The sequence below is a fragment of the Phocoena phocoena genome, chromosome 18 (genome assembly GCF_963924675.1).
Source record: "Phocoena phocoena chromosome 18, mPhoPho1.1, whole genome shotgun sequence".
Taxonomy (NCBI): domain Eukaryota; kingdom Metazoa; phylum Chordata; class Mammalia; order Artiodactyla; family Phocoenidae; genus Phocoena; species Phocoena phocoena.
The window spans coordinates 1,521,279-1,537,355 of NC_089236.1; the positions used below are offsets into that span (position 1 = coordinate 1,521,279).

Consider the following 16,077-nt stretch of genomic DNA (forward strand, 5'->3'; position numbering starts at 1 on the left):
AGAGCACAGGCTCCGCGGCCATGGCTCACGGGCCCAGCCGCTCCGCGGCATGTGGGATCTTCCCGGACCGGGGCATGAACCCGTGTCCCCTGCATTGGCAGGCAGACTCTCAACCACTGCACCACCAGGGAAGCCCCAATGGTGCTTTTTGAAGAAACAGAAAAGGCCATCCTAAAATTCATATGGAATTTCAAGAGACCTTGAATAGCTAAAAGAATCTTGAAAAAGAAGAACAAAGTTGGAGGATTCAGACTTCCTGATTTCAAACCCTAATACAAAGCTCCAGTAATCAGGCCTGTGTGGTACTAGCAAAGGATACACATACAGAACAACAAAACAGAATTGAGAGTTTGGAAATAAACCTATACATTTATACTCAGTTGGATATTGACAAGGAAGCCAGGAAAATTCAACGGGGGAAACAACACTCTTTTCAACAAATGAATAATCACATCATTAGATAATAGATAAAAATAATTAGATAATAAATAATAAACAGATAGAGAGCCACATGCAAAAGAATGAAGTTGCACCCTTTTACTTTACACCACTTACAAAAATTAACTTAAAATGGATCAAAGACCTAACCTCAATAGTTAAAACTATAAAACAGGGGCAAATCTTTATGACTTTGTATTTGGCAATATTTTCTCAACTATGACACTAAAAATATAGTCAACAAAAGTAAAACAAATACATATGACTTCATCAAAATTAAAAACTTTTGTGTATCAAAGGACACTATGAAGAGAGTGAAATGATAATCCACAGAATCAGAGAAAAATGGAATTTGCCCATTTCATCTAAGTTATTTGCATACAGTTGTTCATGGTGTTCCTTTATGATCCTTCATGATCCTTTTGACTTCTGTTAAGGTTGTTAGTAATGCTCCCTCTTTCACCGTTGTCTAATAGTTTTGAGTTTTCTCTTTTTTTTTCCCTTGGTCAATTTAGCTAAAGTTTTTTCAACTTTTGACACCTCTTTTCAAAGAAACAGCTTTTAGTTTCATTGATTTTCCTCTACTTTTTCTAGCCTCTATTTTCTTTATCATCTTTGTTATTTCCTTTCTTTTGCTTGCTTTAGGTTTAGTTTACTCTTCTTTTTCCAGTGCCTTAAGATGACAGGTTAGGTTACTGCTTTGAGACCTTTTTCTTTATTAATACAGGTATTTACAGTTGTAAACTGCCCTCTAAGCACTCTTTTAGCTGCATTCTATAACTTTTGATGTATTATGTCTTCATTTTCATTCATCTCAAAGTATTTTCTTTTTCTTTCTTTTTTAAGAAATTCAAGTATAGTTGATTTACAATGTTGTGTTAGTTTCAGGTGCACAGCAAAGTGATTCAGTTATACATATATACATCTGTTCTTTTTCAGATTCTTTTCCCTTAAAGGTTAATACAAAATATTGAGTATAGTTCCCTGTGCTATACAGTAGATCCCTGTTGGTTATTTATTTTATATATAGTAGTGTGTATATGTTAATCTAAAACTCCTAATTTATCCCTCCCCTCCATTTTCCCCTCTGGTAAAGTTTGTTTTCTATGTCTGTGGGTCTATTTCTGTTTTGTATGTAAGTTCATTTGTATTTTTTTTTTTGGTTCCATCTATAAGGGGTATCATATGATACTTGTCTTTGTCTGGCTTACTTCACTTAGTATGATAATCTCTAGGTCCATCCATGTTGCTGCAAATGGCATTATTTCCTTCTTTTTTATGGCTAAGGCTCCACTGTGTATATAGACCACATCTTTATCCATTCATCTGTGGATGGGCACTTGGGTTGCTGCCATGTCTTGGCTGTTGTATATAGTGCTGCTATGAACATTGGAGTGCATGTATCTTTTCGAATTAGAGTTTTCTCCAGATGTATGCCCAGCAGTGGAACTGCTGGATCATATGGTAACTCTATTTTCAGTTTTCTGAGGAACCTCCCTACTGTTCTCCATAGTGGCTGCACCAATTTACATTCCCACCAACAGTGCCAAAGAGTTCCCTTTTCTCCACACCATCTCCAGCATTTATTGTTTGTAGATTTTTTTGTGTGTGTGGTACATGGGCCTCTCACTGTTGTGGCCTCTCCCGTTGCGGAGCACAGGCTCCGGACGCGCAGGCTCAGCCACCATGGCTCATGGGCCCAGCCGCTCTGCGGCATGTGGGATCTTTCCGGACTGGGGCACAAACCCATGTCCCCTGCATTGGCAGGCGGACTCTCAACCACTGTGCCACCAGGGAAGCCCTGTTTGTAAGATGGTTTGATGATGGCCATTCTGGCTGGTGAGGTGATACCTCATTGTAGTTTTGATTTGCATTTCTCTAATGATTAGTGATGTTGAGCATCTTTTCATGTGTTTGTTGGCAATCTGTATATCTTCTTTGGAGAAATGTCTATTTAGATCTTCTGCCCATTTTTTGATTGGGTTGTTTGTTTTTTTGATATTGAGCTGCATGAGCTGCTTGTATATTTTGGAGATTAATTCCTTGTCAGTCATATTGTTTGCAAATATTTTCTCTCATTCTGTAGGTTGTCTTTTTGTTTTGTTTATGGTTTCCTTTGCTGTGCAAAAGCTATTAAGTTTAATTATGTCCCATTTGTTTATTTTTGTTTTTATTTCCATTACTCTAGGAGACAAATCCAAAAAGATATTGCTGTGATTTATGTCAAAGAGTGTTCTGCCTACATTTTCCTCTAGGAATTTCATAGTGTCAATCCCACATTTAGGCCTTTTGAGTTTATTTTTGTATTCATCCTGCTTGGTATCCATTTTGAGTTTATTTTTGTATTAATCCTGCTTGGTATTCTGTGAGTTTCTTGAATCTGTGGTTTGGTGTTTGTTAATAATTTTGGAAAATTCTCAGCTGTTAATACTACAAATATTCTTTCTTCTCTTTCTGGTATTGCCATTATGGGCATGTTACACTTTTTGAATTATACCACAGTTTCTGAATATTGTTTTTTCCAGTCTTTTTTCTTTTCAGTTTGGGAAGTTTTGACTGACATACCTTCAAGATCACCAATTATTTTCTGGGCCCAGAGGATTATTCTGATGATACCATCAAAGGCATTCTTCATCTCTGTTACAGAGTTTATTTCTAACATTTCCTTTTGACTCTAAGAGTTCCCCTGTCTCGGTTTACATTACCCATCTGTTATTATATGTTGTGAACTCTTTCTTTTAGAGTCCTCAGTATATTACGGTTATTCAGAATTCCTGGTCTGACAATTCCAAAATATCTGCTATATTTGAATCAGGTTCTGATGTTTGCTTTTGCCTCTTCAGATGACGCTTTTCACCGTTTAGCATGCCACTTGATTTTACTGTTGAGAGCCAGATATGATGTGCTGGGTAAACATTACTGCAGTAAATAGGCCTTTGGTGTGAGGTTCTATGTTTACTTGGCTAGCATTAGGCTGTGTTCACTGTTTGCTGTAGTTGTAAATGTCAGCAGCTAAAATTTCCTGATGTCCGGGTTTGTCTCCTCTGCTGTGTTTTTGTCTCCCTAGAGCCTTCTTAAGTAAGGTCTGAGAGGCATAGTTCCTTCAGCTGTATCCGTGTGCTATATAGGAGCCCTACTGATGGTGTGTGGTGACGTGTGGGGAGATCCTATGATGGGTCTCAGTCTGTTAGTGAGCCCGTGTCCCTAGGCTGTGATCTTCGCAAGTGCTTTCAGTTTTTTGTTTTTGTTTTTCCCCCTTAAGTGAGGCAGGAAGGGTATATGGGGCTGGAGTTGGGTTCTTCCATTTCCCCAGGTTGATTAGGCTGTGGGTTAGACTTGGGTAACACAGCTTCCTTTTTGTGCAGGACTTTGTTAAGGAGAACAGAATGCTCTGGGAATTTCAAAACGGCTACTTTTCTCCTCCCCTTGAGGGGAAGCAGGAGAGGATTTTTCTCAGACCTTCACTGTGAGGACTGGTGGGGCCCTCAGGGTGGATTTTCACAAATTTTTATCTCTGAAGGTAGCCCATGCTCAGGCTCTAGCAACTCCTGAAACCCTCCTGCCAGATGGTGGTTCCAGCGGTGGCTTCTCTCTGTGTCTACCTTCTCCAGTTTTCGCTCTTTGTGCCCTGTGGTCTCAATTCTCTCATGGATCTGAGAAGAGCTGTTGATTTTCAGTCTTTCAGCTTCTTTTGTGCTGTGAGAACAGAAGTGACAACGTCCAATCTTTTTATATGTTGAAGAGGCTAACTACTTTTTTTTAAAAATAAGTTTATTTATTTGTTTTTATTTTTGGCTGCGTTGGGTCTTTGTTGCTGCGTGCGGGCTTTCTCTAGTTGCTGAGAGTGGCGGCTACTCTTTGTCGCGGTGCGCAGACTTCTCATTGCTGTGGCTTCTCTTGTTGCAGAGCACGGGCTCTAGGCATGTGGGCTCCAGTAGTTGTGGCACATGGGCTCAGTAGTTGTGGCTCGTGGGCTCTAGCACGCAGGCTCAGTAGCTGTGGCACATGGGTTTATCTGCACCACAGCATGTGGGATCTTCCCAGGCCAGGGATCGAACCCATATCCCCTGCATTGGCAGGCAGATTCTTAACCACTGCACCATCAAGGAAGCCCTAAACTATTTTTTAAAAGAAAATTTTTTGTATCTCTCCAATTATTTACTTAGACTAATTTTCTAGGAAGAAACTTATTGCATCAAAATAAGTAAATAGTTTCAAGGTTTCTGATATATACTGTTAAGCTTCCCTCCAAAACAGTGTGAAAGCTAATAAAGGGAGACGTTACTGTAAGGGAGTTGGGAGGCCAGGAGGGCAGCGCTCGTGCACACACCTCCAGTGCTCAATGCGACCCCCAGTGAGAGACACCATGCATCTCCAGCAAGAGGGAGAAACATGTGCTCCTTGCCGGGCAATGAAAAGCCACTACTTCAAACTCCCACTTCCGTTCAGTGCACCTTTCATTTATAACAGCCCCTCCCAATTTCCCCTTCTCTTTTATGAAAGAGTTTTCAGTCCTTTGCTTTAAGGGACTTGCACGTGGTTTGTCACTGATGCACGTTCTGAAATGCAATTCTTTGCTCCTCCCAAATAAACCGTTTTGCTGGTAAAATAACTGGTTGTTTTAGCGTTTTAGATTAACAGAAGGTGTACCAAAATAACCTAAATATATTTTTACCACCTTATTTTCCTTCTCATAAACCTTCACTGATCCCTCACTGGTTCAAGATGACGTCCCTTTATCTCCACCAAATACACATTTCTCTGGTAGTTGCACAGGGTCACCCAAATCCTCTGTACATTTGGCCCTTATTGTTTTCCAATTTGATCTCTCACTACCCCCCAACGCCATGCTTTGGTGCTAGTGATTGGTGAACTTACTGTCCCTAGAACACATCATGATCATTCGTTTTTGCTCAAGCCATCCCTCAGTATCAATAATGTCTTCCCAAATTCAATCTACACTTCTTCCAGCTCACCTTGCCCTGTCCCATTCCACCTGTTCCATATGCAGCTATCCACAGGGCAAGACTCTTGGCACACTTTGAAAGGTGTCAGGAAGCCAAGAACTTTTCAAAGAACACTTCTGCAATACAGGGCACAGAGGACGAGGCCATGTCTACTCTCTGCAAAGTGAAAGGGACTGATTTAGATAAATAAAACTAAGAATTTCTGATGATTTGGGATTAACTGGGAGTAGACAGTTTATGAAATAAAATTATTTAATTATAGCTTTTGGATTTTTGCTTCTTATTCTATTCTTTCAGGCTTTTTTTTTAAACCAGTGGCATCATGACTCCATTGTATGACCCTCTTTTTTTTTCAGTTCTGAGCAAAACTTTAATATTGAGAAAACTAGGTTTTTTCAAGTAATCAAAGACCTGGTGATAAAGATAACACTAAGCACAGGAAATTATTTTGATAAAACACAAAATTGTTACTTTCTGGGCAGATTACTTAAAAACGGAAACCTTTCACAATAGCTTATCAAGAGCAGACCATTAGTCCAATGAAGCTTTCTCTTTTTAGCAGATGAAAGAAAATTAAGTTTTAGTTTTATATAAGTACAGTATAGGTATTAAAGCTTATTTTAAAAATTGTTATAATAATAATTCAATTTTTAGCCAGTTTGACCACACAAAATTCCTGTTTTCTCTCCCTCTCTCTCTCTTCAACCTTTTTTTTTTTTTGGTATTCCAAGCATTGTTCCTTATAATATTTCAACTTTTTGCATTGATTAAAATACAGTCTGAGACAGAGTAAAACTGTGTTCAACAAGTTCCAGAAATACATATAGTATCCATACATATGAAAAGACCCACCTCAATAAAACAAAATAATATTTGATATTTCAAACATTCAGAAGCATATGAATGCATTAGAAAAGGTCTTTAAAAGCTACATAATAAACCAGTAGTTAACTCAGGAGAGGGATCTAGGTTTGAGTAAGGTCAAAGGTGAATTTTTAATTTCTGTTGATTATTTTTTTCAAAGATCAAATATATACATATATATATTTTTAGACAGTAAACATGGTCTATTTTTGCTTCTTTCCAATAGAATACATTTGATCACATTTTTTTTTATACAGCAGGTTCTTATCAGTCATCCATTTTATCCACATCAGTGTATACATGTCAATCCCAATCACCCAGTTCATCCCACCACCCCACCCCCTGTGTGACCCTCCTAATTGCTCTAACCGAGTTTCTTTTTTTTGCCCAATTTAAAACATCAACACCACCAAAACATAACATCTTGGATGAATTAGTTACCCTACTAAGAACTTATTTAGTGACATTTAAAAACTTACCTATTATTTTCCTCTCTTTAGGATACTTTTTTTTTTTTTGCGGTACACGGGCCTCTCACTGCTGTAGCCTCTCCCGTTGCGGAGCACAGGCTCCGGACGCGCAGGCTCAGCATCCATGGCTCACGGGCCCAGCCGCTCTGCGGCATGTGGGATCTTCCCGGACCAGGGCACGAACCCGTGTCCCCTGCATCGGCAGGCGGACTCTCAACCACTGCGCCACCAGGGAAGCCCTTTTCCTCTTTTTAGAAAAACCCACATACAAAGCAACTATTTCTTAGATAAATAAAGTTTAGTCTCACAAGGGTTGAAAGTCTAAATAATTAAGTAAACACATGGTACAAAGAATGATGATAATTAAAATGAAGAAAAGCTGTTACCAATTCTATAAAACAGAGGTTTTTCAGCCCTAATATTTGATTTTTTTAACTTAAAAAATAAAAACACAACTTACGTTCGATTTGGTCAAACATTACTGAGAAGAGGAAGTCCCGTGGTGTCATGTAATACTCTCCCCTGTGTTCCAGTGAGGAAAACTGCATGAAGCGCTGTTTACGAGGAGACGGTTTCCCTTTCATCTCTCCAGAGTCTACACTTTTCTAAAAGAAAAAGAAATTGCAATTTCAGATTTTTTTCAGTATCATTCCCCAACTTAGCTACTTCTACAATGATCTTTAAAGAGTAATTTTAGTGTTTAGGTATAACAACCTCCAAATTTTGAAGTCATTTACTGAACAGATAGTTACTGAGTGCACAGGCACTGAAAACAGAGCAGTGATGAGGCTAACCTGAGGAACCTGCATTCCCAAACAGGAGAATGACAGTTAATGAATAAATGTATAAAATAATATAAGACACTAAGAAGTGCCATGAAGAGATATAAAGCAGGATAAGAAAGTGATTAGTAACATTTTGGGGCTTCCCTGGTGGCGCAGTGGTTAAGAATCCGCCTGCCAATGCAGGGGACACGGGTTCGAGTCCTGGTCCGGGAAGATCCCACATGCCGCGGAGCAACTAAGCCCGTGCGCTACAACTACTGAACCTGCACTCTAGAGCCCTCGAGCCACAACTACGGAGCCCGTGTGCCACAACTACTGAAGCCCGCACGCCTAAAGCCCGTGCTCCACAACAAGAGAAGCCACTGCAATGAGAAACCCGCACACTGCAATGAAGAGTAGCCTCCACTCGCCGCAACTAGAGAAAGCCCGCGCACAGCAACGAAGACCCAACGGAGGCAAAAATAAATAAATAAAATAAATTTTTAAAAAAAGTAATATTTCAATGGGATGGACAAGTAGAGCCTTTCTGAACAGGTGACATTCAATGAGACTAAATGAGGCAGGCCTTGTGGGCTTGGGATCTGGAGGGAGAGCATTCCAAGGAGGAGGTAAAGAAAGAATACAGACCATGGGACGGGAACAAGCGTGGTGTGCTCAAGGGTGGTATGGCGGAAGAGAAGCTCAGGGAGACAGGACGGCAGCAGATCATGTAAAGATGAAGTACATCCATTCTGATCAGTGGCCCTGATTTTAGGAATATATTGACATCATGGGTGCACAGTGCTAAGAGAAGAAGAATGGCTAAGATATTGTTACTGTCAGAGTCTGTACCTTAGACAATGGGACCTGGGCCTTGACCCAAATGCTGATAGAGACGATACTGAAATATTTATTGCTAACCTTTCACGGAGCACTTACTATGTGCTAGGCACAGTACTAGTTAAGTACCCTCCGTGGACTATTTAGTTAATCCTCACAGTAACTGAACAGTAGATACTACCGTAGATATGAAAACTGTAAAGTAAATGCAGAGCCAGGATAAAAAACCAGGTGTGTCTGACTCAAAAGTGTTTCAATCTCTTAACTACCAAACTATCCTCCTACCCATGGCTAGGCACTGTGCCCTAGGCAGCCTGGAAGAAGACGACATACCAGTCAGCACACGTGCCAAGGTCAAAATAGGAACCTTGACTCAGAACGTGTCATCTGTGAAATCCAAGAGCACACTGGCACTCGGGACCGCTTTCCTGAAGGTAACAAGCTAAATCAGACCACGACATCCTTCCTGGACACATCGCTTCCTTTCCATGCTGACACACAAGTCATGTTCAGTAAGTGCTGAGTGGAGCTGAAATGGGGAAAAACGGCAATTCCGGTTGCTTAAACCTCCAAATTCAAAGCCGTCAACAGCTCCTTTTAGCTGATCTCAGTCCTCTAACCAGTATTAATTCTCTCTCCCCAGTTTGACAACTGGCTTCTTTGAGTGCCTACCAGAATACTGGCTGTATACAGAACACTCAATAATACTGCACTGAGGGTGCCCTGTCTTCTCCAGATCTTGCCTTTTCATGTCTTTCCTTTTCTTTCCCCTTAAATTACTACTATAAAAATAACTCAAGGGGCATGTCTTAATTATATGAGTCCATACTCTTATCTCAGTCATCAGAAAATTGAATTTTATTAATATTTTCTGAACATTTTATACATGAAGTAGATAAATTATCATTTGATATATTATCAAATGGATAGTATTTGTAGGAAAACAGTGGTAAACAAGACAAACAGTAATTCCTACTAGAATGTACTAAGTGCCTTGGCAGTGAATTTACAGAAAGTATACAGATGGGATAGGGAAGGGAGAGGGGTAAGAGTCTTCTCAGTAAATGTCACAGCACTGGCAAAGTCCTAGATACAAGAGTAATACAGTGTATTGAAGAGCTAAAGAAGTTAAACACGGATATATACATTATTAGCTTCAAGAATATTTGTGTTTATTATACCAATGTTAATATATAGTCTATTAGATTTTAAAAGGTAAATAATCTATATAGAAATAGGTATATGAATTTCCAAATCTTTAAATAAATGTTGGTTCTTAAAAAAAATTATTTATTTATTGGCCATGCCACACGGCATCTGGGATCTTAGTTCCCCCACCAGGGATTGAACCCGTGCCCTCTGCAGTGGAAGTGCGGAGTCTTAACCACTGGACTGCCAGGGAAGTCCCAATGCTGGCTCTTTTATATTATCTTGTATCTAAGTTGTTCATGACTAGTTAAAAAAATATCTTTTACCAACCACTTAATCCCTTTTATGCAAACAAACATATTCTTCTTTCTAAACTTCAACCAACTAAAAGGGGCCAATTACTCATTTACCCTCCTCAAGTGCTCTCATAACAGGATGGATCGTTATTCTGTCTCTTTTGGTTTTCATGCTGTCCTCTATCTTGTGGCAATCTTCCTCTTTCCTGGTCCTAACCTATACTGAAAATGACCAACAAGTAAAAACACAAACCTCCCACTCTCTTGCAACAAGACATGAAAACTATTCCTCCATCTCATGGTTACCATGTTCTATACACTTGTATGCGTCTATAACTTGCATAAGCGTAACATTTCTGAAGATTCTTGAGAAGAGTCAATTATTCTGGGAAGTGTCATTTTATTTTTATTTTAAAAATATTTTTAAACTCTTTACTGAATTTGTTACAATATTGCTCCTGTTTTATGTTTTGGTTATTTGGCTGCAAGGCATGTGGGATCTTAGCTCCCCGACCAGGGACTGAACCCGCACCCCTTGAAATGGAAGGTGAAGTCCCAACCACCGGACCACCAGGGAAGTCCCCTGGGAAGTGCCATTTTAGATAATGGTTGATTGGGTTGCCATCCCTTCCAATTTTGGTTAAATATCCTCCCCAATGAACAAGAAAAGGTAGAGGAGGCGAAACTAAAGCTCCCTTCCCTGGGTTGATTTCTGAGCTTGAAACTGCCATATGAATTGCAGACCATGAATTTAGAAGGTCACTTACAAGCAAATGACCTCCACATTTGCCCACCACCATGATTCTCTACCAGTAGGCGATGTGGCATAAAACTATCTAACGACCCCCTACTAACATCCTTACAACTCAACCTGGTGTCGTACCTTTAAATTTCTGCTACTTCATAGTATAAATAAACCTATTCTTCTACTACCCCAAATCCTGCAACTCCCTTTGCCAGCACCAGCAATGTCTCTCCTTTTTCTAATCTTTTCCACCACCTCTCACACTGCTTACTGAGGACACAGCTATCAGTTGGAGGCCATCACCTGTGTAGATACTAATCCCACCACTTCCCTTATGCAATATATAGTGGAAGCCTCCAAGTCACCACCTCTTACTACTAGAGTCTTTCCCTTCATCCTAACTTCTACCCGCCGACCTCCCAAGTAAATACGTAATCAAGCATCTACTAGTGTGAGGGCACTCCAGGAAGAGACAGGACACATACTAATCAAAGGGGCAACAGTACAGTAATAAACACTAACAATATAGCTAATGTGAATTAAACACATGCAAGGTAGGGTGCTAAAATCTTTACATACATGGTCTCACTCAACCTTCACAATGACCCCAATGGGAGACTTCATTTTACAAAAGAAGAAACCAAAGCTTGTCAAGGTTAACCAGCTTGCCTGGGTTAACACGGCAGGTCAGCGGGTAGCACAGAGGCAACATGACGTCAGCTCAACCACTACCCTATGCCCGCCCCTCTAAGGATTACATAGACTAGGAAAATAGAGAAACCAGTGTGGGTAATGACAGCTGAGAAAGTTTTCATAAAAAGAGTGGGCTTTAAGTTAGGCTCTAGAGAATAACAAAGGATAGAACTAGAATTAGCCATCCTTAAGACCTGGGCTAAGAGTTGTCCATTTCCTAGATGACATGCATTGTTTCCCTTGTTCAGTAAAATTTAAAGTAAGTAGATGTTATGAACACATCTCTTCACTACAGCAACATTTACGCAGAGGAAAGAAGAGTATTGTTCTGAAATTTCCAGAGCCTTTCTAATTCCAAGTTGACGAACAAACAAATCAATTTTCTTTAAGTCCCCTTTGTCATATAGCAGTTGAATTTTAAAGGACCATAAATTGACGTGTATTATATATTTATGCTTACTTCGCAGAATTTGGAAGATCAATTTGGCGTTGTGAATCTTTTGTTTACCTATGAAGTTTATTCTTGCCATACTTCACATGTACGACCACTATGATCAAAGCTCCGATGGATGGATTTAACACCAAGAATTAACAATGTCTGTCTGCCCCCACCCTTCCGTCCTCTCCCCTGGTGCTCTCCCCACTATGATCAAAGCTCCGATGGATGGATTTAACACCAAGAATTAACAATGTCTGTCTGCCCCCACCCTTCCATCCTCTCTCCCCTGGTGCTCTCCTGCTCACGTGAACATGCTCTCTCTGCCCACATCCTCCTGTCTCTCCCCTCCTTCCTGCGCACGTTTCAGGTGGCTTTTTTCTGTTGCTGCTGTTTGCGTATTCCTTGAACTGACCATATGGTTTCGGGCACTCATTCTTCTCTCTCGTCTCCCCTGTCTCTCTCACACAGATACGTGTACATGTGGCATATCTGTGGTCAGCTGTGCTTGGTAAACTGAGTTTGAGTTTGGTTAAGTGCAGGTAGAGGATCGGTGTGGATGCGGAGGATGGGGAGGAATAACCAATTCTGTCTGAGACAACACAAGGGCAGATGCCCAGCTTAGTGCCATTAGTACTGCTCCATACCAGGCGGTGAAAAAGTTCACAAATTCATCTTCAAACATTTAAGAACCTGTTATGTGTCACTGTTCTGCAGATATACAGATGGACACTGAGGTCTCGGCCTTAAGGAGCTCACAAAAGGGAATGCTGGAGAGCAAACAAATAATTCAGAGCACTGGCTCCAAGGTCAAACTACCCTGGATGCAAATTCCAGTTCTGTCACTCACTAGGTATGTGACCTAGGACCAATTATCAGCTGACTCACGAACAGTGAGGAAACAGGAATCAAGTTGCCTGGACTTAAATCCCAGCTCTGTCACTTGGCCAAGTTCGTACTGTGACTTCTCCCTAACTAATCTGTAAATGAAAAAGACAGTAGTAACTACTTAAAGGGTCTTTTATAAACCGTGTGTTCAATGAAATAATACACATACTACGTGCTCTGGAAGGTCAGCCATTACTATCATGATCATCGTAATTTAAACAAATGCTCTAACAGAAATATGTAAAAAATTGTAGGAGAAGGCAGAGAGAGGACCAATTAACTGCCTTGTTAATTGGAAGACTTAACAAAGGCATCCCAGGCCAGGAGAAATGGGACCTGGGCTGCAAACAGTGAGGAGCCGCCAAGACCGGGAGCAACAGTAGAGCAAAGCGCGCTACAGCCAGTCCTGAGGTCTGGGCAGCAGGTCCAGGGGGCAGAGGGTCTCTGGGGGACGTGACCAAAATGGACAGAAGGGGAGAAGGGCAGACACAGTGGACCAGGAAGACCGTCTTGGATGTGGGCATTTTCTTCTAATTCACACAAGAGCCAGCGTAGACGGAAGACACTGGAAGGTACACGGCTGATGCTGCAGGATATCTCATGCCATGATTCAGCACTTAGTCTATACATCCAACCAATACGCTTGGCTTTTCAGTCTCAAAATCCCAGCATATTAGAAACATTACATTACAAATGCTAGAGTCAAGTATACTAATGGCAGAAGGGAGATTTTACAGCCTGAAAGTGAGACGGGAGAGAAAAATTAAACAAGCCAGACCTGGCCACAACAGTCTGGATCAATCTATGTCATGACGACCAACGAAGAGCCACTAGGTCTATTTATGTGATGATGGTCTTCAGTCACTTAGAAATTGCTAATTATGTAGGGAACATTTTGTTAAAAATGTGTAATGTAGCTTAACTGTTTTTAATGTAAATCTTGCATTAAAAAAAAAATGTTTTCTTACCAACGAGGGTAATTTTCGTTGTCTGGAAGATTCACTTACAGGGCGTAACTCACACCCCACTGACGCTGTATAAACTCAGCATTACTCTCTAGTCTACTATATATATCCAACGCACTTTGTAGAATGGATGTTACATAAAAATACCACGGCCACGTTTATATAAACTGAAAATGATCAGAACTGTGAGTAAAAGCACAGTGTCTTTCAGAAAAATACAAGCAGACATAGTTGGGGCTCGTCATAAACACTATTACATGTCATATAGAATTAGACCACAGGATACAAATCTTTTCATCTTCCAACACTGTTAACAGTCACTTTTAAAAAAACTTACTACTAGTGTATTCTTAGTCATGATGAGCTCTCGCTTACAGGAAAAGCATCTATACAAATAGACATTCAGTATGCTGACACCTAGGTTTCAGGATGTCAAGGGAAATCTGAATGTCATCTCCTAGGGCTAAATCAATTCCTTTCAAAGATAAAAGGTATCATAAGGCAAACCATAATTTTAAGTAATTTATATAGGATATAAATAAACGTTGCTATGCACGTCTAAAAATCTGTTCAATTCCAGGAGCCGTTTCAAGGGTATGGTGAGAATACCAGCACTGGAGGAACTCGGAACCTCCAGCTTTTATTTTTTTTAAAAATTTTAAAAATATTTATTTATTTATTTAGGCTGCATCGGGTCTTAGTTACAGCACGCGGGATCTTCATTGCAGCACGTGGGATCTTTAGTTGCGGCATGTGGGATTTTTTTTTTAGTTGCAGAATGTGGACTCTTGGTTGCGGCATGCATGTGGGATCTCGTTCCCCGACCTGGAATTGAACACAGGCCCCGGCATTGGGAGTGTGGAGTCTTACCCACTGGACTACCAGAGAAGTCCTGGAACCTCCAGCTTTTATAGGCTCTGCTACAAAAAACAAGTTTTCTTTTTCCCTTTGGATTTTTGGTTTTCACTCTCAATCTATACGATTATCCACTTGCAAATAAAATGTGGGAAGGTCCTTTCTCTATGCTAAAAAAAGAAAAAGGTATAATGTACCTTCCCGAGTTAACTCTTAATACAATCAAAGGGTCATTAAAAACAACAAAAACAAAAAACAAAACCATAAATTGATGAGAAAGCAGTAAGTAAAACTTCTTAAAATCTCCATCCCAAAACCTGACAAAGAACCAGAATGAAAACCAGAAAATAAGGACAGCCATGCTGATGCTAGCTCCTACCTCCCACTCTAAACTTGTTCTAGAAAGATCTTCTATTGATAGATACTGATAATGCTGACCCACCTGCACGACAGTACTAGGAATAAAAACTAGTTTCCTCCCCCAGAGTGTGATGGAACGAGAGGACGAGATTCTGGAATCCCTTGCGGATGGGGCAGCCGGGCCTGGGTGTGTGCACTGCACGCCTCCGGGGGCCCCCTCACACTGGGATCGCAGACAGCTGTGGAGCAGATGGCAGGAAGGTGCACTGTGGAAGGTGACTTCCTTTAACCTGCAGGGGTAACGCTGTCACTGAGAGCTCCCAAGTGCAGGGATGTGCAGGCCAGAGAGGACCGTGGGGAGTCCCCCCGGAAACCCCTGTCACTCGCTGCTGTCACTAGAGACCCAGCACGTGCCTCTTTCCCCTCCTGCGTCCTGTCAGAGGAGGGCTGGCATCAGCAGAGGATGCCGGGCACGGCTGGGCAGAGGAAAATACTGCGTCCACGGCCACGCTGACCAAAAAGCCAGCAACTATGTCCGAGGGCACTTCTCTAAAGGGGCAGGCACCCCAAACAGGGGGAATTGCAAAGGCCACCCCTGGGGATGCGCTAACCCCCAGCGTGGCAGGAAGGCAGAACGCCCAGAGGAGAGCCAGGACACACCTCGCTCCTCCTCCAGTCCCGCAGGCAGTAGACTGACCCACAGTCCATGGAAACTATGGACATCCTGCTCTGCAGCTAATGTTCTGACGGGAAGGTAAAGAGTGCTCAGTTCAAGATGCAAAGGGGTCAAGCTTATACACTCACACTGTCCTTGGCAAATAACGTCTCTGGCTAGACCATCTGTTTAAAACCTGATGTTGGGCCTGTCCAAATTCTCTGGGAAAATGAAGAGCAATAGGAAACAACAATGAAAATCAAATTCTGAAAGAAAGCAGAAAAAAATCACAGAAAACAAAAGACGTGATCGATGCACTTTAAACATCCGAGAGCAAAGATAAGATGCAAGATGACAGAGGCCTCTGAAAGGGAGCCAGCCCAGCCGCACAAGAGGAGACACGAAAGATGCCAGTATGAAACGAGAAGCTCTAAGAAACAGGAAAGACTAGAACCAACACTGCAGAAAGTACACAAACTACCGATAGGAAAAAAAACCACATAGAAGGCAGAAGAAAAGCACAGAGAAAAGCATTTAGGGAAAAGAATATCCACATTTGTGACAGACACCAAGGATTCAACATGAAAACTGCTGTACTTCAGGAAGACAGAGAACAAATCAGCAACAGATTTGTTCAAAAACAGAGTGGGAAAACCTCACTGAAACCCTCAAAGACCTGAATTCACTACCCT

At 41.2% G+C, this 16,077-nt stretch overlaps 1 protein-coding gene across 1 annotated transcript in view; it reads right to left on the reverse strand.

The window, feature by feature from the left end:
- MICU2 (mitochondrial calcium uptake 2) overlaps window positions 1–16,077 on the reverse strand; it is a 91,124-nt gene that overhangs the window by 54,776 nt on the left and 20,271 nt on the right. The window contains exon 2 of the mRNA XM_065896320.1: window positions 7,200–7,344. Within this exon, the coding sequence (XP_065752392.1) occupies window positions 7,200–7,344 (145 nt within the window). The remainder of the gene's footprint in view (window positions 1–7,199; window positions 7,345–16,077) is intronic.